General features: G+C 41.9%; 2 protein-coding genes across 2 annotated transcripts in view; one reads left to right on the top strand and one right to left on the bottom strand.

Annotated features, from left to right (window-relative positions):
* actr3 (actin related protein 3) overlaps positions 1-3947 on the bottom strand; it is a 44841-nt gene extending 40894 nt beyond the window's left edge. The window contains exon 1 of the mRNA XM_063052478.1: positions 3717-3947. Within this exon, the coding sequence (XP_062908548.1) occupies positions 3717-3760 (44 nt within the window). The 5' untranslated portion in view covers positions 3761-3947. The remainder of the gene's footprint in view (positions 1-3716) is intronic.
* A 100-nt stretch (positions 3948-4047) lies between these two features.
* LOC134348693 (solute carrier family 35 member F5-like) overlaps positions 4048-16020 on the top strand; it is a 149398-nt gene continuing 137425 nt past the window's right edge. Inside the window, exon 1 of the mRNA XM_063052479.1 lies at positions 4048-4362. The gene's annotated coding sequence lies outside the window, so the exon portion shown is untranslated. The remainder of the gene's footprint in view (positions 4363-16020) is intronic.

Here is a 16020-nt window from a genome sequence, read left to right on the forward strand (position 1 = left end):
AGTAATTGTGTGCATATATAATCTATGTTAACAAGTTATCTTATATATGCGGTTTTAATTGCGTTGTTTCTCTGCGTTTTTTGTGCTGCATCGGATTTGGAGTAACAATTTACACTTGTCTGCTGGAGATAACATTACAGATATGACTACACATTTTTCCAATCAAAGATTTTCAATTATACCTTGGAGTAGAGAGCAGGTCAAGGAAGCTGAGCACACTGCACTGGAGAAGCTTACTTCCCCCCTAAATGTTATGCTTTGGGGACTTGCACTGACAATGACAGTATGTATTTTAATCATCATTGTCCCTAACCTGTTGCCCTGACGATAAGGGCAGTCACTCTCATCATCTCTAGAAGTCAGCTCTTTGGTTGATTAAACCCATGGCTGTGATAAGGACAGATGTAAAAAAAACACTAATTAAATAATGGTAAGTAGATTGTCAAAAAGAGAATGCCACTTGATAGCTGTGACGATATGATCTTCCGTGACTGAGAACAGACTGATTGGGCATCTATTAGCCAGTTTGCATTCGGTATGTTTCCTAAAAGTAACAGACAGACAATTGTCTACACTGCCAGAGTTGTAACCATATGGAATCATTTCAAGTGGAAGCACAGCTCTACTGAACCACAGCCATAATGCTGCGTGGTCCTCTTACCTTCGGAATATTTGGTGATAAACCATTTCTTGGTACATGAAGTGAACTAAATTGACTGAAGTCTCACTCTCTAAGGGGACAGAGATGGATCATTTACTCTGCACTTCTATCTGAAGATGTCAAGGCACAACCTGGCATCAACTTCGGCACTTATCACTATCGAGTAAGATGCTCTTGAAGTTTCTCTTCTGGTTAGTTGCACCAGCATTCCCAACTAAATATTACTGGACTACTAACTTTTGATTGGAACTGTTGGTTACAAGAACACTCAGCTGTCTAGCATGCATATCACCCTGTTTTGCAGCTTCAAACTGGCATCTCATTTTTTGGCACACCTTCTAATCTTCATTGAACTGGGGTTGATAATAGAGATACAGATTAACAGAAGAGAAACTGAGATTTACAGCTTCTTTTAAGCTATGAAAAACAGAGGGACAGAGTTCTCAGGACAAGACAAATTCTACATGCTTAATGATGGGCCACAAGGCTCGGGACAGACTAACTTAAAAATGCCAAAAAAAAAGCAATTACTTGACATTATTCCAAACCATATTTTGGTGTAAAGAAGTAAGGTTTTTAGGTATGTAATCTATGCTTTTTAAGATTTGTAGATGAAAAATGAAACCAAACTACTCATGACTTCAAATGGCAATTCAAAATAATTAAGACAGACATGCAAACTGCCATGACCAGTACATATTCTGACTGATGCATGCACTTGGAAAATTTCCAATTCCAAATGTAATTTCATTTGTAGCTGCTATTTATCTTCGAATTGAAAGTTAGAGACAACCTTTGAAGAGTCACATTTGCAAATATTTTACACCAGGAATACAAGTATAGCATCATTCCATAAACTGCTCACTTTTAAAAAAAACACTTAAATATTCTTTAGCAGTGAGGCGTCACCTTTGTTCCTATTCTAGGTTAATCAGCAAAATAATTAACACTCCTGAGAAACTGTCTAGAGATTAAGATTTTCCACCAAGGTTAGGTAGGCTATAACCAGAGGTCATAGGTTAAGGTTGAAAAGTGAAAATTTTAAGGGGAACATGAGGAGAAACTTCAGAGGGTTGAGAGGGTGTGGGACGAGCTGCCAACACAAGTGGTGGATGCGAGCTCAATTTCAACATTTAAGTTTGGATAGGAACATGGATGGTAGGGATGCGGAGGGCTATGATCTCTGTGCAGATTGATGGGAGTAGGCAGCTTAAATGCTTTTGGCATGGACTAGATGGGCCGAAGGGCCTATTTCTGTACTGCACTTTTCTATGACTCTATAAAGGTACATTTAAGACAACATATCAGTAATGAAGTGCTTAGTTAACAGGGATATAAAGAAATCAAGTTCCTTCCCGTAGATAACGGAATAAACTTGTCTGGATCATGTCAAAATAACTAACCCGTCAGAGCAGTTTCTGATGGCTGTGATACCAAAATAATTCAATATCTGTATTTCATCCTTGCAGAATTTACTTCAATGGGCAGAGTAGACATACTTATTCTAATATTTAAATTATCTCATTCATCACTTCAAGCTGATCCTTTCACTTTAGAAGTTTATGCATCGTGAATAGATTTTGTTTAAATATCAATGTTGAATGCTTGATCAAATGTATGTTAATGTGATAGAATATTTAAAGTACAAGTTGTTAAGATAATTAGACAGTCACCAAGCGAAACTTTAAAGGCTCTCAGAAAGTGACATTTAGAAGTGAATTAAATGCTGAGTGGTCTGGGAGTGAATTCCAGAATTTGGAACCAGGATTAAAATAATGAAAATCGAGGACAGGATTCAGGATGCCAGAACAAAATGAGCACCAATCTCAACAAGTTGTCAGTATCAGTGACTTACGATTGGGGGAAATTGAGGCAACAGAAAGCAGCAATGATAAATTCCAAAATTCCTCCTGCAAGCTAGTGCAGGCGATTCACACTAGACAGGACAAGAAAGACATTTTTAAAGAACCATCTCAAGAGAATGACATTAATTCTCCACAAAGTTACGCCCCATAATATTCAACCCATTGTATACTTTTATTCAACATTTTAAATGTAATACTCATTTCAAGTAAAGACCTTGGGAGATCTGTTCCCACTTTAAAAAAAAACATCCATGCAACTGATTTTAAAAATAGGTTTACCATATAGGGTTAAACAAAAACAACTGATGCTTAACTCTACTTTGCAGTACCAAAGACAGCAAGGAATCCGATAAACTTCACTAGTGGTGTATTTTGCCGAAACGTGCAGCCTCTGTGCCAAGAGAAACATGCAAATATGCTTACAGACCATAAGGTCGCAGGCACTTGTCAACACAGCAAAATTCACAATGAGATAGCTCACATATTAGGATTTGTTTTACTAAAGTGTAACGTGAACATTTCCATTATCAACGAGTGCCTCTTTTGTCATATTTGAAATATAACAGTTTGAAACATACTAGGTCTGAAAAAAAACACCAAAAAGGAAATAGTTTAAGTCTCCACGATCAGCTACTAAACATTAACAAAGAAACAGCCTAATAAGGAAATTATGCACGAAAGGAGGAAGGAGCTTTGACAACTCGGAAGTTCATTCGCGCTTGTCTGCTCGCGGCCTTTTTACCCACAGTTTTTCAGCAAGAATTACTTCAGGGCAAAAAAAGACAGTGTAAAAGGCCGCCACTCCCGACGCGGGAGGAATGAGTTGTACCAGTTCACCTGGTGCTAAAAGGTGCAACGATGCTGGCGGAAGGGAGGAAACCTGCGCCGTTACAGTTGATTCTGAATGGAGGGCGGTTAGCGACCGTGGTCCGCTGTTCCTGCCGCCAGAATCACACCTTCCCCTGGAGCTATGCTATTTGATTTCCGCGGAGAGATGAACACCGCCTTTTAATCAGCATTTCACCTCTCCCCGGCCATTTACCTTGCTGGTTAATGGACGCGGTACCCTCCGCAGCCCTGCCCAGTCAGTGAATCGGATCAGAGAGACGGGCGGCCCACACCCACACCGGCCCCGGAACCGACCGACAGCCAGCCGCCTCTCCAACTTCACATCGCACCTCAGTACTTACCCAGTGCCACAATCCACCACACAAGCCGGTAATCTGCCCGCCATCTTTTCGGGTAGGTTTCTTCGCGAAGCTGACAACAAGGAAGAACAGGAGCCGATGCGCCCGGCGCTACCTGAGCATGAAAGGAGGGAAGGGTCGGTCGGCCGCTCCGGCTCGGGCTCCGAGGACACAACTCCAACTTCCGCACTAGCGCCAAAATGGCTGCCGGCTCCGGGCGTCCAGACCGCAGACCCGCCTCTATCTCCCGGCTTCGCAAACTCTGATTGGCTAATAAGCCAAACAGCCGGCAGCCATTTTCTACCAACCATAGATGAGTCAGCTTACCACCTGAGTGGCCGCCGCTGCTGTCCATCGACATTACGTCATGGAATATTTGCTGCCGCTGGGACTCTATACCTTGTAAATTAGACTTGCTCACGTGAATCCAAGAGGGCTTGTTGCACTGCATGCTGGGTGCTGTAGTTTCTTAGTAGAAAATTCAGGCGTATTCCTATTCAGAGGAACTACAAGCTCCAGAATACCGTGCGTGCACGTTTCAGTCAGAGACGGGCATCTGGCCAGTGACACCGAAGGGGCTGTTCTGTTTACAACGTTTCGTCTCCAGCTTGTCACCGTCAAGATGTAATGTCCTCGTTCACTTTTCTGCGTAAGTTGCAATGTGGCGCCGTTTGTTGCGCTTCTCAAGACTTCGTTCAATGGTTGTTATGGGTGGATTTGTGTTTGTGAATGTGCCTGCGGAGGCGCGGGAGGGAGAGGTCGGATGGGCATTTGGGTCCAGCCCGCGGTTAAAGGGCACGGTGACACGTGTTGCTGGCATTAGTTGCGGTCTTTACACAAGTCCCCTAGGAACAGGGGCAGGAATAGGCCAGTCGGCCCCTCTCCAGCGTGCTTCGCTATCCAGTAAGAGCATGACTGATCCACATCTTGGCTTCAAGACTTTTTTACGCTCCCTTTTCACACCTTCGGACTTTTTGTGATTTAAATATCTGTAATTCTCTGCCTTGAATATATGCAATGGCTTTGCCTCCACATCTGCTTCAGGTACAGAATTCCAAAGATTAACGTCTCCTGAGTGAGGTGTCTTAGGTGGACGACCCTTTATTTGAAGTTATGACCAACTCTGGATACTGCACGATGAAAAATATTCTCTCAACATGCTCTCTGTTGGTCGCGTTCAGAATCTTATATCATTTGATCACCTTTCAGCATCCTGTAGTTTAGAACCAGAATGAAGTTTATTTTACTGACATTTGTCGTGAAATTTGTTGTTTTGCGGTAGCAGTATAGTGCAATACTTCAAATATGCTGTATATTAAAATAAATATCTATTAAATCTAGATGGTAGAAATGAGAAGTGGTCCCTAATGATGCCATCTTTTTGAGACATTGCTTTTTGGAGATATCCTCAATGGTGGGGAGGCTAGTGGCCTTGATGGAGCTAGCTGTTCTGCAGATTTTTTTTTGCTGTTGGTGTTTTACAATATAGAATTGGTCTTCATGCATCAACCTCTGCATCTCAGGAATCAATCAAGTGAAACTTCTCACTGCTTCCAGTCATTCCTTATGGCGATTGATAAATCATGGGAAAGTCCAGATTTTGTTTCTGCAAAACTGCATCAAAATGTCCCTAATTTATACTCCATTTCCTTTGGAATAAAGATTAACATTCTTAACTTCCGAATGACTTACTGAACCTGCATGTGAACTTGTACCAGTTCTTACCACAACATTTTATAATTTTACTTTAATTTAGTAAAAACAAAGCCTGCCTTTTAATTTTCCCACAATGTTCTCTACTACCCAACTTCTTATTTATTCCCTTAAGCAACTATATTCTTCCCTGGGCTTATGATATCCTCACAATTTGCAAACCCATCCACTGTACCTTTGTGTTATCAGCAAGGTTGCTGGAGCACACCTGCTGGCTTTGTCCAAATCGTCGACAAAGAGAGTTGGTAGTTGACATCTCAGCAATGACCTGTATGCACCACTAGTTATCGATGCCAGATTGAATATAGACCCCCCCCCCACATTCCATCTTGATTTTCTGTACATATTTATTCTGATTCGCTATTTCACTGAAGCAGATTACTGAGACAGTGTCACATTATCAGAGGTACTCTCCTTCAGATTACACAGTTAAGTCTGTGCTCTTAAATAAAACCGAAATCCTATATCCATTGCAACACACACACAAAATGCTGGATGAACTCAGCAGGCCAGGCAGCATCCATGGAAATTAATAAACAGTCGACACTTCAGGCTGAGGCCCTTCTTCAGGACTGGAAAAGAAAGGGGAAGACACCAGTATAAAAACATTGGGGGGGGGGTAAGGAGAATAGCTAGAAGGTGATAGGTGAAGACAGGTGGGTGGGAAAGGTCAAGGGATGGAGTGGAAGGAATCTGATAGGAGAAGAGAAGGAGACTCGGGGGAGGTGACAGGCAGGTGAGAAGAGTTATGAGACGAGAGTGGGGAATAGAAGAAGAAGAGAGGGGGAATGCATTATTAGAAGAAGCTTAGATGGGTTCCTCTGGTTTCCAGGCTAACATTTATCTCTCAAATAACACCTAGTAGCATGATCTGGTCACTTGCTGTATGTAGGACTCCGCTGCGTACACTTTGGTGATGAATTTTCTATATTACCCACAAGTACATTTGGATGTAAAATATGGAATTTACTGTTAGTAAAATTTAACTAATATTTGCATTTCACTCTTATCATAATACGATATGAGTGTAAAAAGGCTAATTGATGTTTGACTTCCCAGTTCAGTATAATGTCATAGACATAGATAATACCTTGATTCTAAAAAGTTAATCAATCAATGTCTTTATTAACAGCTTACAACTTGAAGCTCCAAGTTACTTTTGAAGAGATATAAGAAGTAAATAGGAAGGAGATTGAAAGCTAGAATGTTTCAGTATTAGATCAAAAATGCAGGATTAAGACATTTGATGATTTTGTTACCAATCAGAGTGAAAGAAGGGGTACAGAAATGAGTCAGAAATTCAGTTTGTAATGGTTTCTTCTATGTTTCTGACGTCTGCAGCTGCCTGTGGGAATAAAGTCCACAAATTCACCACTTTCTGGCTTAAGAAATTTCTCCGCATCCCTGTTTTAAGTGAAGGCCCGTCCACCTAGAGGCTGTGCGCTCTTGCCCGACACTCCCCCAGCATGGGAAAAATTCTTTCCACATCACTGCTTAGGCCTTTTAACATTCAAAAGGGTTCAGTCAGTTCTCCCCTCATCCCTCTGAATTCCAGTCTGTACAGACTCAAGCATTTCTCATATAATCCTTTGATTCCCAGAATCATCATAGTGAACCTCATATGAACCCTCTCCAAAGCACATCTTTTCTTGGATGAGGAGCCCAAAACTGTTCACAGTACTCAAGGTGAGGCTTCACCAATGCCTTATAAAGCTTCATCATCAGATCCCTGGTCTTACATTCTAGACCTCTTGAAATGAATCCTAACATTGCATTTGCCTTCCTCACCATGATTCTACCTGCAAGATAGTCCTTCTGCACAAGGACTTCTAAGTCCCTCTGCCTCCTACCAATCAGCCAATGTTGTAACCATGCCAGTAACTTTCCTGTAATGCCATGGGCTCTGAACTTGGTAAGCAGCCTCATGTGTGGCACCTTGTTAAAGGCCTTCTGAAAGTCCAATTATACAACATCCACTACATGCCCTTTATCTTTGTTTTTGGAATACATCTATCCTGCACCTTTTTCATTTGTCCCAGAACTCACACCATTGCTGCTCTGCTGTCATCCCTGCCAGTATCTCCTTCCAATTTACTTTGGCCCGTCCTCTCTCACACCACAGTGATTCCCTTTACTCCACTGAAATATTGCTATGTCGGACTTTACTTTCTCCCTATCAAATTTCAAGTTGAGTACAATCATATTGTGATCACGGCTTTCTAAGGGCTCTTATATCTTAAGCTGCCTAATCACCTCTGGTTCATTACGTAACACCCAATCCAGGATAGCTGATCCCCTAGTAGGCTCAACGACAAACTGTTCTAAAAAGCTACCTCTTAAGCATTCAACAAACTCACTTTCTTGAGATCCATTACCAACTTGATTTTCCCATTCGACCTGCTTGTTAAAATCTCCCATGACTACCATAAAATTGATTCATAAAATTTGACTCACCTTTTCTATTTTCTGTTGTAACTTGTGGTCCACCTCCCAGCCGGTATTGGGAGGCCTGTATATAACTGCCATCAGGGTCCTTTCACCCTTGCAGTTTCTTAACTCAATCCACAAGAATTCAACATTTTCTGATCCTATGTCACATCTTTCTACTGATATGATGCCATTCTTTACCAGCAGAGCCACACGCTCCCTCTGCCTACCTTTCTATCCCTCTGATACAACGTGTAACCCTGGACCTTCAGCTCCCAACTGCAACCATCCTTCAGCCACGATTCAATAATGGCCACAATGTCATGCCTGACAATCTGTAATAATGCAATAAGATCATCCACCTTATTTCTTATATTCCATGCACTGAGATATAACGCTTTGAGTACTGTATTTGTTACTATTTTTGATTCTGCATCTGTAATGCACTGATACTCACCCTACTGGCTGCAATTATGTCCTATCATCTGGCCACCCTTCCTGACAGTTTGACTGTATGCTACCTTTGCTTTTTTACCATCCGTCCTATCCTGAGTCCCTTCATTCCAGTTCCCACCCTTCCTCCCCGCCAAATTAGTTTAAACCCTCTCCAACAGCTCTAACAAACCTGCCTGCAAGAATATGGGTTCCCCTTGGGTTCAGGTGTAAGCCTTCACTTTTGAACAGGTCATACCTCCCCCAGAAGAGATCCCAATAATCCAAGAACCTGAGGCGCTGCCCCCTGCACCAGCTTCTCAGCCATGTATTAATTTACCAGATCATCCTGTTTCTACCCTCACTGGCACGTGGCACAGACAGCAATCTGGAAATTACTACTCGGGAGGTCCTGCTTCTCAGCTTCCTACCTGGCTGTCTTAAGTTTTCTTTTCAGGACCTCATTGCTTTTCCTTCCTATGTCATTGGTACCAATATCTACCAAGACATCTGGCTGCTCCTCCTCCCTCCAAAATGTTGTGGATGCGATAACTTGAAAAATGTAAGATAAATTCAGAAACAGTTAATACAGGATGCATTAAATAAATAAAATCCTGTTGTTCAAAGGCTCATTTATTATCATTGTAAACAACCTGAAATTCCTCTTCTCCGCATAGCCGTGGAAAGAAGAAAGAGGAGCAAGAAAGCACGATCATGAACCCTCAAATCCTACCTCCCCACACAAAAAAACGAAGAAAAACAGAGCAGGTACATCGCCCCCCCCCCACAAATTCCTCCTTCCGCACAAAAAAATCCATAAGAACATAAGATATAGGAGCAGAATTAAGCCATTTGGTCCATCGACTTTTCTCTGCCATTTCATCATGGCAGATGGATTTTTTCCTCTCAGCCCTAATCTCCTGCCTTCTCCCCGCATCCCTTCATACTCTGACCAATCAAAAATCTATCAAACTGCCTTAAATATATGTAAAGACTTGGCCTCTTCAGTTACCTGTGGCAAAGACCCTCTGGCTAGAGAAATTCCTTCTCGTCTTGTTCTGAAAGGATACCCCTCTAATCTGAAGCTGTGTCCTCTGGGTTTAGACTCTTCCATCACAGGAGGCATCCTTCCACATCCAGTCTATCAAGACCTTTCACCATTCGATCGGTTTCAGTGAGGTCACCGTCATTCATCCAAATTCTAGTGAATACAGGCCCAGAGCCATCAAACACTCTTCATATGACAAGCCATTTTTGTGAGCCTCCTTTGAACACTCTCCTGTTTCAGCATGTCCTTTCTAAAATAAGGGGCTCAAACCTGCACACAATACTCCAAGTGAGGCCTCACCAGTGCTTCATAAAGTTTCAGCATTATATCCTTAAACAAATGCTACTATTGTACTTGGCTTCCTTACTAAAATCTCAGCCTGCAAATTAACCTTTGGAGAATACTGCACAAGGATTACCTAGTCCCTTTGTGTTTCAGTTTTTTGTATTTAGATTGCATTAGATTATGGGGACACTCAGTCCTCTTTTATTGTCATTTAGAAATGCAGGCATTAAAAAATGATACAGTGATATCACAGAAACACAAGACAGACCAAGACTAAAACTGACAAAAACCACATAATTATAACATATGGTTACAACAGTGCAAAGCAATACTGTAATTTGATAAGAGGAGATCATGGGCACGGTAAAAAAAAGTCTCAAAGTCCCGATAGCCCCAGCATCTCACGCAGACGGTAGAAGGGAGAAACTCTCCCTGCCATGAGCTTCCAGCGCCGCAAACTTGCCGATGCAGCATCCTGGAAGCACCCAACCACAGTCCGACTCTCCATTTAGAAAATAGTCAACCTTTTTATTTCTTCTACCAATGTGCATGACCATACACTTCCTGACAGTATATTCCATATGCCAATTCTTTGTTCATTTTCCTAAACTGTCTAAATTCTTCTGTAGTGGACCTACTTCCTCAAAACTACCTGCGGCACCTACTTCCTATCTTCATATCGTCTGCAGACTTTGTAACAAAGCCATCAATTCCGTCATCCAAACCATCGACCTATCATGTAAAAAGAATCAGTCCCAAAACAGACCCCTGTAGGACACCACCAGTCACTGACAGCTAACCGGAAAAGGCTCCTTTTATTCCCATTCTTTGCCTCCTGCCAATCAGCCACTGCATTATCCATGCTAGAGTCTTTCCTGTAATACTATGGGCATGCAGCCGGTTAAGCAGCCTCCTGAGTGGCACCTTATCAAAGGCCTGAAAATCCAAGTACACAATACCAACTGATGCTTGTTATTTCTTCAAAGAATCTAACAGATTTGTCAGGCAAGTTTTTCCCTTGAGGAAACCATGCCTCTTTTAACATGTGCCTCCAAATACCCTAAGACCTCATCCTTAATAATTGACTCCAACATCTTCCCAACCACTGAGCTCAGACTAACTGGCCTATAATATGAACTTTACTTGATATAAATTTGTTTTACGATTGCTGTATTATCTGCTTTATAAAAACATTCAACAGATGTCTTATAGTATATTTTATAGTGCACTATAGGAGATTTAAGCTAACTTTGGAACGAGACTTAATAATAAGGGGGAAAAAGATGTGAAAAAGAGTAGAAGAGATTATTTGTGGCACAACAAGAAATGTATACTAGGGAGCAAATTTCAGATACCAAATTGTTAGAACAAGTTGGATATGGGAAGTTCATGAGTAAGTAAAGGGAACAAAGAGGGGGAATGGAAAGAATGTGAAAGACTGAAAACAAACATAAAACTGGATCCAATGGTATAGGCTTGTGAACAGGAAAATTATTGCAAGAGGATGGGCAGGGACAATTGAATTGACTTTATTACTTACATCCTTCGCATACATGAGGAGTAAAAATCTTTATGTTACATCTCCATCTAAATGTGCAATGTGCAATTTATAGTAATTTATAATAAATAGTATGTACAATGGGATAGTCAATATAACATAGCAATACAGTTGTGTCAGCATGAGTTAACCAATCTGATGGTCTGGTGGAAGAAACTGTCCTACAGCCTGTTGGTCCTGACTTTTATGCTGCTATACTGCTTCCCAGATGCTAGCAGCTCGAATAGATTGCGGTTGGGGTGATATACGTGATATACAGTGGGGCACTCAGGATACTCTCAATTGTGCCCCGATATAAATTTCTTAGGATTTGGGGGCCCACACCAAACTTATTCAACCGTCTGAGGTGAAAGAGGCGTGGTTGTGCCTTTTTCACCACACAGCCAGTATGTACAGACCACGTGAGATCCTCGGTGATGTTTATGCCGAGGAATTTAAAGCTGTTCACCCTCTCAACCCCAGATCCATTGATGTCAATAGGGGTTAGCCTTTCTCCATTGCTCCTGTAGTCCACAACCACTCCTTTGTTTTTGTGACATTGAGGAAGAGGTTGTTTTCTTACCACCATAGTGTCAGGGTGGTGACTTCTCAGAATCCGAATCAGGTTTATTGTCACCGGCATGTGTTGTGAAATTTGTTAAATTATCAGCAGCAGTTCAATAGAATACATAACATAGAAGAAGAAGAAGAAGAAAAAAAAATAATTAAGTAATTCAGTTACAGTATACGTGTATTGAATAGATTAAAATTTGTGCAATAAACAAATAATATATATTTTAATAAGTGAGTTAGTATTCAAGGGTTCAATGTCCATTTAGGAATTGGATGGCAGAGGGGAAGAAGCTGTTCCTGAATCACTGAGTGTGTGCCTTCAGGCTTCTGTATCTCCTACCTGATGGTAACAGTGAGAAAAGGGCATGCCCTGGGTGCTGGAGGTCCTTAATGGAAGCTGCCTTTCTGAGATACCGCTCCTTGAAGATGTTCTGGGTACTTTGTTAGCTAGTACCCCAAGATGGAGCCAACTAAATTTACAACCCTCTGCAGCTTCTTTCAGTCCTGTGCAGTAGCTCCCCCCCCGCCCCGCCCAAACAGTGATGCAGCCTGTCAGAAGGGTGCAACTGTAGAAGTTTTTGAGTGTATTTGTTGACATACCAAATCTCTTCAAACTCCTAATAAAGTATAGTCATTGTCTTGCCGCCTTTATAACTGAATTGATGTGTTGGGACCAGGTTAGGTCCTCAGAGATCTTGACACCCAGGAACTTGAAACTGCTCTCTCTGTCCACTTCTGATCCGTCTATGAGGACTGATATGCGTTCCTTTGTCTTACCCTTCCTGAAGTCCACAACTGGCTCTTTCTTCTTACTGACGTTGAGTGCCAGGTTGTTGCTGTGACACCACACCACTAGTTGGCATATTTCACTCCTGTGTGCCCTCTCATCACCATCTGAGATTCCACCAACAATGGTTGTATCATCAGCAAATATGGAGATGGTATTTGAGCTATGCCTAGCCACAGTCATGGGTATGTATGTAGAGAGTAGAGCTGTGGGCTAAGCACACACCCCTGAGGTGCACCAGTATTGATCATCAGAGAGGAGGAGATGTTATCACCACTCCGCACAGATTGTGGTCTTCCAGCTAGGAAGTCAAGGATCCAATTGCAAAAGGAGGTACAGAGGCCCAGGCTCTGTAACTTCTCAATCAGGATCGTGGGAATGATAGCATTAAATGCTAACCTATAGTCTCTGTAGGTTGCCTCATTATTATTTCAGATGAGGGCAATCGTAGTGTCATCAGTAAATTTAATTAACAGATTGGAGCCGTGGGTAGTTACACAGTCATGAGTATATAGAGAGTAAAGGAAGAAGTTTAATACACAACCCAGAGTGGCACCTGTGTTGAGGGTCAGAGGGATGGAGGTGAGGGAGCCCACACTTACCAACTGCCGGCGATCGGACAGGAAGTCCAGGATCCAGCTACACAAGGCAGAGTGAAGGCTGAGATCTCAGAGCTTCTTGTCGAGCCCGGAGGGAATTATGGTGTTGAATGCTAAACTGTAGTCCAAGAACAGCGTTCTCGCATAAGTGTTCCTCTTCTCCAGATGTGTAAGGACGGTGTGTAGAGCTGTGGCTATTGCGTCATCTGTCGATCTGTCAATATGTACAATAATGGCTCTACATCAATGAAGATGATGTTGCTGGATTTCCACAGGAAAAAAATGCAGATGTTACACCCTTGTACAAAATAAAAACAGTACAGGGGTAAATTGAGTAACACTAACTGGTTTAGTAGTAGGAAAAAGTTATGGAAACAATAATTGTGGAGAGAAATAGCTTAGAGAAATTGATTAGAGAAAGTCAGAATGGGTTTTTGAAGGCATGTTTTGTGCAACCTACTTGCTAAGTGTAAAGGGAGAGTAGTGTTGAAGGTGATGAGGGAACTGCATTTGATATAGTGTATATCATTTCCATAAAAGTTTTTGTTAAAGTGCATCATAATAAACTTGTCACCGGATGGAAGACCATGTAAAAGAGGCTGTGACAACATGGATAGAAAATTGGCTAGGTAAGAGGAAATATAATGTAATCGTTATTTTTCGACAAGAGAGAGCTATCCTAGTGGGGTGTATCAGTATTGCTGCTTTCCTTTGTATTTATTGTTGATTTGGACTTCAGTGTACAGGCCACACGTTCCAAATTTACACAAATGTTCACAGAGGAAAGAGAAATGGACATGCTGATGAAATAGAGAAATATTTGCAGATGAAGTTTAATACAAAAAATTGCTAAGTGGTACATTTTGGTAGTAGAAGTCACCAAATGGATTTTATTGTTATATGCACAAATACACATGCACACAGGTGCAATGATAACCTTACTTGCAGGAGTGTTATGGGTACACAGTATCATACAAGCAGCATTCACAAGAGAAGCATAAATTAAACAGAAAGCACAATTTTTACAGAGACACAATTAGAACAAAAGAGGCCATTTTAGTGCAAAGTTTTCAAAGTGTTAATATAAACTAGTGAGCACAATTCTAAAAGGAGTATAAAGGCAGATATCTGGAGGTATTGTTCATACTTTGTTGTAAAAAACAATGCAGGTTGAAAAAGTAGCTAAAAAAGGCATTCTGGCCTTTCCGAATAGACATCTAGAATACAAGATCATACAAATCATGCTGAACTATTATAAAATGGTGATTTGACCACAACTGGAGTATTCATAGATAGATAGAAGATAGAATAGTACAGCACAGTACAGGCCCTTCGGCCCACAATGTTGTGCCGACCCTCAAACCCTGCCTCCCATATGACCCCTCACTTTAAATTCCTCCATATACCTGTCTAGTAGTCTCTTAAACTTCACTAGTGTATCTGCCTCCACCACTGACTCAGACAGTGCATTCCACGCAGCAACCACTCTCTGAGTAAAAAAACCTTCCTTTAATATCCCCCTTGAACTTTCCACCCCTTACCTGAAAGCCATGTCCTCTTGTATTGAGCAGTGGTGCCCTGGGGAAGAGGCGCTGGCTATCCACTCACCTATTCCTCTTATTATCTTGTACACCTCTATCATGTCTCCACTCATCCTCCTTCTCTCCAAAGAGTAAAGCCCTAGCTCCCTTAATCTCTGATCATAATGCATACTCTCTAAACCAGGTAGCATCCTGGTAAATCTCCTCTGGACCCTTTCCAATGCTTCCACAGCCTTCCTATAGTGAGGCAACCAGAACTGGACACAGTACTCCATGTGTGGCCTCACCAGAGTTTTATGGAGCTGCATCATTACCTCGCGACTCTTAAATTCTATCCCTTGACTTATAAAAGCTAACACCCCATGAGCTTTCTTAACTACCCTATCTACCTGTGAGGCAACTTTCAGGGATCTGTGGACATGTACCCCCAGATCCCTCTGCTCCTCCACACTACCAAGTATCCTGCCATTTACTTTGTACTCTTCCTTGGAGTTTGCCCTTCCAAAGTGTACCACCTCACACTTCTCTGGGTTGAACTCCATCTGCCACTTCTCAGCCCACTTCTGCACCCTATCAATGTCTCTCTGCAATCTTCGATAATCCTCTACACTATCTACAACACCACCAACATTTGTGTCATCTGCAAACTTGCCAACCCAGCCTTCTACCCCCACATCCAGGTCGCTAATAAAAATCACAAAAAGTAAAGGTCCCAGAACAGATCCTTGTGGGACACCACTAGTTACAACCCTCCAATCCGAATGTACTCTCTCCACCACAACCCTCTGCCTTCTGCAGGCAAGCCAATTCTGAATCCACCTGGCCAAACTTCCCTGGATCCCATGCCTTCTGCCTTTCTGAATAAGCCTACCGTGTGGAACCTTGTCAAATGCCTTACTAAAATCCATATAGATCACATCCACTGCACTACCCTCATCTATATGCCTGGTCACCTCCTCAAAGAATTTGTTAGACACGATCTGCCCTTCACGAAGCCATGCTGACTGTCCCTGATCAGACCATGATTCTCTAAATGCCCATAGATCCCATCTCTAAGAATCTTTTCCAACAGTTTTCCCACCACAGACGTAAGGCTCACTGGTCTATAATTACTTGGACTATCCTTACTACGTTTTTTGAACAAGGGGACAACATTTGCCTCCCTCTAGTCCTCCGGTACCATTCCCGTGGACCATGAGGACATACTTCAGGAAAATTTAGAGGCATTTGATGCTGAAATTAAAGTTCAAAACAAGTTAATTATCAAAGTACATATATGTCACCATATACAACCCTGAGATTTATTTTCTTACAGGCATACTCAATAAATCTATAGATGAACATGACCTGTGACTGGAAAATACT

The sequence above is a fragment of the Mobula hypostoma genome, chromosome 6, assembly GCF_963921235.1.
Source record: "Mobula hypostoma chromosome 6, sMobHyp1.1, whole genome shotgun sequence".
Lineage (NCBI taxonomy): Eukaryota > Metazoa > Chordata > Chondrichthyes > Myliobatiformes > Myliobatidae > Mobula > Mobula hypostoma.